The 7,523-nt window shown below is 45.9% G+C and overlaps 1 protein-coding gene across 1 annotated transcript; it reads left to right on the forward strand.

The window, feature by feature from the left end:
- Positions 1-4,139: 4,139 nt before the first annotated feature.
- Positions 4,140-4,970, forward strand: LOC121766901 (cyclin-dependent kinase inhibitor 1C-like). The gene has a single exon (XM_042163132.1). The coding sequence runs from the start codon at positions 4,140-4,142 to the stop codon at positions 4,968-4,970; it is 831 nt and encodes a 276-aa protein (XP_042019066.1).
- The last annotated feature ends 2,553 nt before the right edge of the window (positions 4,971-7,523 follow it).

Here is a 7,523-nt window from a genome sequence, read left to right on the forward strand (position 1 = left end):
GTGGACACGAAAGTTGTGATCCAATTGGCAGACAGGTCATGCATTTGTCCTGAGGGAGTGCTTGAGAACGTGATAGTAAAGGTACATGACTTCTTGTACCCAGCTGATTTTCATGTGATTAAAATGAGTGATAGTGAGTCTGCAGAGTCTGGCGGAGTACTTTTAGGGAGACCTTTCCTACGTACCGCTAAGGCTATCATTGATGTCTTTGATGGCACCATCTGCCTTGATTACAATGGGGAGAAATATACATTCAGCATCGATGAGGCAATGAAGAAACCTCTTGACGTTGAAAATTTGCATGCTATAGATGTTATTATCGTCCAAGAGTATCTTGAGACAGAATTCATGCAGGTACAGATCGAGAATTCCGAGATGAGTCATGCCATTGATAGAGAAGTAGCCAGTTGGTGTGAAGCCAAGAAGACGAGTGAGTTATCAGATGATGAACTAGCTGAAGCGATTCTGGAATTCTGCACGAACCCGGAGCTAGCTAGATCAAGAAGGACACCTTATGTGGCAAGCATGGAAGGTTCTACTGAGTCTACGAAGGGAATAACAACTGAGTCGACAGAGAAAAATCCCTTACCCCAGGAAAAGGATGTCCCCAAGAAAGAGTTGAAAACACTTCCAACTGAGCTCAAGTATGCGTATCTAGATGAGAATGAAAATTTCCCGGTGATTCTTAACAGCCGCTTGACCGAGGGACAAGAAGAGGAATTATTGAAGGTAATTCAGAGGAACAAGAAGGCTATTGGGTGGACACTATCTGACTTGGTAGGAATCAGTCCAGATCTGTGCATGCATCATATTAGGCTAGAAGAATGAGCAAAAGCCTGTAGGGACCCGCAACTCAAGTTGAATCCGAACATGAGGGAAGAGGTGCTGAAGGAAGTATTAAAGCTACTATCCCTATGAATCATTTATTCCATACCAGACAGTGAATGGGTTAGCCCAGTACATATGGTACCAAAGAAGTCGGGAATACAGGTGGTCAAGAACGAAAAGAATGAGTTGGTCCCCACTCGACTTATGACTAGGTGGAGGATGTGTATTGACTACCGGAAGCTGAACGAGGCTACTAAGAAGAATCACTTCCCGTTACCTTTCATTGACCAGATGTTGGAGAGGTTGGCGGGCAAGCAATATTTCTGTTTCCTGGATGGATATAGTGGGTATTTTCAAATCTACGTGGATCCCGAGGACTAGGAGAAGACAACTTTCACGTGTCCCTTTGGAACGTATGCTTACAGAAGAATGCCGTTTGGTCTGTGCAATGCGCCAGACACTTTTCAGCGGTGTATGATGAGTATCTTCTCGGACCTCCTAGAGGATTGCATCGAGATTTTTATGGACGACTTCACTGTGTACGGGAATTCATTTGACTCATGTTTGGCAAGTTTGGATATAGTGCTGAGGAGGTGCCAGGAAAAACATTTGGTTTTGAATTTCGAGAAATGTCACTTTATGGTCCCTGAGGGAATTGTCCTAGGGCATGTGGTATCAGAAAGAGGCATACAGGTAGATCAAGCAAAAATCGATGTTATCTCAAAACTGCCTTACCCGACGAATCAGAAAGAAGTGAGAGGATTCCTAGGGCACGCAGGATTCTATAGGAGGTTTATTTGGATTTCGCAAGGATTGCTCAACCACTCACTTACTTGTTGCATAACGATGTTGATTTTGTATTCAATGAGGAGTGCAAGAAAGCTTTTCAGTTGTTGAAGGATAGATTAGTTTATGCTCCCATTATCAGAGCACCGGATTGGAGTTTGCCGTTTGAAATAATGTGCGACGCAAGTGACTACGCAGTGGGAGCAGTGCTAGGTCAAAGAGTGGATGGAAAAAGCTACGTGATTTTCTATGCTTCGAAAACGCTAAATCAAGCGCAGAAGAACTACGACACCACTGAAAAAGAGATGCTGGCGGTAGTATACTCATTTGAGAAGTTTCGCCCGTACTTGCTAGGGTCGAAGGTGATAGTTTTCACAGACCACGCAGCTATTAAGTACCTGCTGGCGAAGAAGGAGTCCAAACCAAGATTAATCCGTTGGGTATTACTGCTACAAGAATTTGATTGGGAGGTTAAGGACAAGAAAGGAACTGAGAACAAGGTGGCTGATCACCTAAGTCGCATCTTCCAAGGGGAGACCGAGGAAGCATTATCAGATACATTTCCCGAGGAACATTTGTACTATATGAAAGAATTTCCTAGACCTATCAGTTGGGAAGAGATCATGGCGTTAACAGGTCCAGGAGATTCTGAGAAAGGAAAATGTCGTATAAACAACGAGCCATGGTTTGCAGACCTGGAAAATTACTTGGTTACTGGAGAGGTGCCCAGTTCACAGGAAATTTCTCGGGCCCAGAGGATGAAGCTTAAAAGTGAAGCCAAGTATTATTTTTGGGATGACCCATATTTGTGGAAAATGGGAGCTGACCAAGTAATCCGGAGGTGTATCCCGGAGTGGGAACAGAGGGAAGTACTGAATCATTGCCATGCCCTAGCGTGTGGAGGTCATTTTGGATCTAGGAAAACTGCAAGGAAGGTGTTAGATAGTGGTTTTTACTGGCCTACATTGCACAAGGATGCATTCGAGTTCTGTCAGAATTGTGAAAGGTGTCAATAGACAGGGGGAATCTCCAGGAGAGACAAAATGCTGCAAGTCCCAGTGATTGTCTGGGGAATGGACTTCATGGGTCCATTTTCGTCTTCATACGGGAATACATACATACTTGTGGCAGTTGATTTTGTTTCGAAATGGATAGAGGCCAAGGCGACCACATCTTGTGAAGCTAAAGAGGTAGCGAAATTTCTTAGAGCTAACATCTTTAACATGTACGGAGTGCCCAGAGCTATAATATCTGACAATGGGACGCATTTCCGTAACCGGACTATTGAAGCTCTAATGAGAAAGTACGGAGTTCACCACCGCCTTTCCACACCGTACCATCCTCAATGAAATGGTCAAGCGGAGGTCTCGAACAGGGAGATAAAGGCGATACTAGAGAAAATGGTTAATCCTTCTAGGAAGGACTGGAGCAAGAGGCTTGGAGATGCAGTATGGGCTTACAGGACAGCATACAAGACGCCTATTGGGATGTCACCCTACAGGCTTATGTTTGGCAAAATGTGCCACTTGCCCGTGGGAGTAGAACACCGAGCATATTGGACGGTCAAGGAGATCAACATGAGAAGAGCTAAGACTGGAGTCATATGAATCGGCAATGTGGTATAAAGAAAAGACGAGACTCTGGCATGACAAGAATCTTCGAACCAAGGAACTGCAAGTTGGGCAGAAAGTTCTCCTGTTCCAATCCCGGCTTAAGTTAATGCCTGGTAAGCTGAAGTCCAAATGGACTGGACCGTACACTGTTGTGAGTGTTCGTGCAAATGGAGCAGTAGAGATCCAGGGAAGTGCTTCAAACTCTACCCCTTTTCTTGTCAATGGTCATAGGGTGAAGGTATTCAGGGATAACTCGGAGATGTGTGTAGTGGACGAAGTACCGCTACGCGCACTCCCTGATATCGCCTAACCGGTGTGGGAAGGAAGTGTTCTCAGAGAATTCCTGGGTCAGGTGACTACGAAGGTTTTATATATACCTTGACCTAGGGAATCTTGAGGGCACATGGAAACAAAATTTGTAAATATTTAATCGCTTTCTTTAAATCAAGAAAACCCAAACAAATCAGAAAAAAAATAATCTTCCAAAAATATTTTTCGGAATACCAAACTCCTTAGGGGAATTTTTATACTGTCATATCCTTGACCTAGGAGTCTGGCGTTTCATTTTTAGTTTGACGTTTTTCTAAGTATGGTATTGCTGAGATATTCACATGGGGCAGGGAGTTGAGGAATAAAATTTTGGAGGGAGTTAGCACCGGTTCGAATTTCAAAAGGTAACTTTATGAGGAGGCGTACGGTTGCTAGCGTCACACCTGCAACTGTCTGCAAACCGTCCTCTCTCATACCTACAAGCTAAAACTGTATATCTCCTTTTATTTTCCATAACACACTCTCTCTCTACAACGAAAAAAGGAAAAAAAATCCCCAAATTTCTCTCAAATTTTCTCTCTCTCTAACCCTAATCGGAGAAATTTTCTTCCGAGTTCTTGATAAAATTCTACAGAGTCTGCCATGGACAACACTACGAACACAGGAAGCACTTCAAGATCCGGCGATTCTAACGCGGCCCCATTCATGGCCGACTTATTACAGAAGCTTGGGGGGCCAAAGGAGGCGATGAAGGCGTTCGCCATGTTCGCCGCCACGATGGGAAAAACCACACCAGCCGTTTCAACATCTGCCGCACCACCACCACCAAAAATTTCAGAGGCTTCACCACCCCAACCAGAGGCCGTTCATGCCGTTGCAGAACCCGCCACCGCTGTCGCAGAAACAACCACTGCAGAAATACGAGTAGAGGAGGCAGATCTGGCAGCGGGGTTGGAACTGTTGGCTGGAAGCGACCCGAGGTTAGATTCGTTCGTTGAGAGGGAAACCCCTGTTACTGAGAAGTTCGGAGAGGGGGAGATCCCTGGTGTTTGTGAGAGTGTTTCGGAGGAGAGAACCCTAGAGCAGACGGAGGGCGACGAAGCCCTAATTTCCGAGAAAGCTGTGGAGGGGGAAACCCTGGAAGTATTTGGGGGCAGTGAGGCCCATGTCTCTGAGAACGTAAGTGAGGGGAAGACCCCCGAAAGAGCTGTGGGTACTGAGACCCATGATGAGGAAGGTTCGGTTGGGGTGGAAACCCCTATTTACATCACGGGGCCAACCCCCTTGTTGACTGAGGAAGGAGAAGCCCTCGACTCTGAAAATGTACAAGACCCTGTAGGTGAAAGGGTAAAGTTAATCATGGATGTCCCAAAGGGGACAATTTCATCGGCAAATGCAAGGGATGCCCGTAGACGAGCCCGCCGGAGCTTGTTAGATGAAGTTGATGATACGGGAAAGGAAGCGCTGGGTTAAGAGGCCGCATCGGAGGAAAAAGACAACTCTCCCAAACCTAGCAGTGAGGAGAGCGAAGAGAAGGAAAGCTGCCACGCGACCGAGAGAAAGAGGAAGGGAAAACAGGTTGTTCCTTCCTCGACCAAGAAAGCAAAAGGGAAGTCCGTTGAACCCTCTCTTCCTCCACCTGCAAAGGTACCATACGCTGCTGGGTCCAGAGACTCCGAAGATGAACTAGAATAGGAGCTAAATTTTGAGCCTACAGAAATCTGGATTACCAAGGAATTACTGGACGCGGTGAGAAAGTTCACTGGCCCAAAACGTGCAGCGACGTACAAAGAGAAGAGTGTCGTGGAAAAGTATGCTAAGTCCGGGAAGATGTAAGACCCAGAGGAGCTCAAGGAGATTGCGTCCAACGACGAATTTCGGGAATACATAGATGCAATCGGTTTTGACTGGCTGCTCAAGCACAGCACCTTTTAGGTTCCGATAGCTTTAGCACGGGAATTCTTTTCGACCTTCCGGTTTAAGTCCACCACTGACTTGGATGCTGACTCCATTAACTTCCGCCTCTTCAATGAAGAGCACGAGATGAGAATCAGAGAGTGGACTCTCCGGATGGGTTTGCTGACACGTACACAGGATGACGAAGGTTTGTGGAACGAGAGAATGGTAGGTCCACCTAAATTCACACCCGGTTTCAAGACGCAGAGTGCTTGGGAGTTTGTTACCCACCCAAGGGTGGGTCAGTTTAAGACCAGCTTTTCGAAAGCCCACCACATAGAGGACAGAATCCTGTGATTTGCCCAGACGTTCATTAGCTATAACCTGATGGGCACCGCCAACAACGCCTTGACAACCCCCGACCTTTATTTTACTAGGTGTATGGCCAAGGGGGTCCGTGTCCATCTAGGCTATTGGCTTGCCCAAGCTTGTCACCAAGTAACTGTCAACCCTTCGAGGCACCTATACACATGCCATCTCCTAGGTGCTTATCTGCAGCGCAACGTGATCATGAAGATCAACAAAGCTTGCCGAGATGTGGAAATGTGTCTACCCCCGGAGGTTTTCAATACGGATTACTTCTTCAACAAGGGGCTGCTAATCATGCATGGAAAGGAGGTATGTTTTTACGATGTTGGCAAGTCAGAGGCGCAGGCGAAACAGGAGCCGGATGTGGTGGACGTAAAAGCAAGTATGGGGGCAGGAGCCCAGATTGAAGTGGAAGAAATGAGGATGGAGGTAGGATGGATGAGGTTAGAAATTAAAATGGTTAGAGAGGAAATTCTGGCCCTCCGGGGTAAAGGAAGGGATAGCGTCGAGGTTGAGAGAGTACGGAAAGAGGTCGTAGGAGTGAGAACGGAGGTAGAAGAGATGAGAATGGAAGTCGGGAAGGTCAGAGAGGAGGTCGTGGCCCTCAAGGGGTGTATTACTGACCTTGTGGCAACGTCGTCCCGTCACACTGATAGGATGACAAAAGCCGTCTCACTAATGATGATGATGACGAAGTGGTTTCGTGAGAGATTCCCTGACGCACCGAAGTCACTTTCTGGACCTGGCAGTGTTTCTAAATCACCGGGTCCAGGAAGTATATCTGTTCAGAAACCCCCTCAGGCGTCGAAGCCCTTGACTATCCCATCCTCTACTAGACCGATGATCGTGAAGAAGACAAGACCGAGTGAGACAGAGAAGGAGACTCCGGATTCACCGGCAAAGAAGAAAGCTAAAGTGACCTAACCGTCCGCCCTGCCCAAGTCTGGCTCCCGCGGGGGCCAGACCCCGAATTAATTCCCCCAAACCAAGTAACTTTTTCTTTGTCTTTTCTTTTCTTTTTCATTTTTGTTTGTATTTATGTGTGCCAGCATGCTTCGTTTTTGTTTATATGTGTTGTACCATCCCACACTTAGCCCAATCTTTGGTCTAAGTGTGAGAAGGGGTTGTTCTGTTTTTGCATGCCTTGGTTTTGTATGTTGCGCCTTTTCCCACTTAGCCCGATATTCGGTCTAAGTGTGAGAAGTTTGTTTTATCTGTGCGTTTTGTTTGTGTTTAATGTTTATGTCTGCTGTTCATACTTCCATTTTCCCCCCTTCACAAGGATAGCTTGGGGACAAGCTTAAGTGAAGTGGGAGGGGGTGGGAGTAAGTACTGTGTCTGTTTTTGTGTCTTAGAGTCTTTAGGTATAGCTTAGGTGTAATGGTTGTTTTTGTGTTTGTATGTTGCATGAGCTAGTGGAGATAATAAGGCAAAATTCCCTTAGTGAGAGCTATTGAAGAAAGGATACACGTCAACTTTGATGCCTTTTTCCTTAATAAACTAAAAGCGGTCTGAATGAAGTAAGGACGATAGAAAATGCCCTGGATAACTTAGCTGTGCAGCCCTACTATAAAAGCGAGTTATAAGCCTAAACACTTTGACCTAACTCTTAAAGGAGGGGGGCGAAAATTTTATGAATAAATTGTTGTTGTTTTTTTCTGTCTCCTTTATTCTCCTATTTATATAAGTCACATATTGGGCTCAGTCAGGGATCTAAGGAAGAATCTGGAACAGGCCTCACCCAATTAGCTTTTTACTAAT

This window comes from Salvia splendens, chromosome 15 (genome assembly GCF_004379255.2).
Source record: "Salvia splendens isolate huo1 chromosome 15, SspV2, whole genome shotgun sequence".
Lineage (NCBI taxonomy): Eukaryota > Viridiplantae > Streptophyta > Magnoliopsida > Lamiales > Lamiaceae > Salvia > Salvia splendens.

Coding starts and splice junctions, on each gene's coding strand:
- LOC121766901 (XM_042163132.1), top strand. CDS start 4,140: ATGGACAACACTACGAACACAGGAAGCACTTCAAGATCCGGCGATTCT.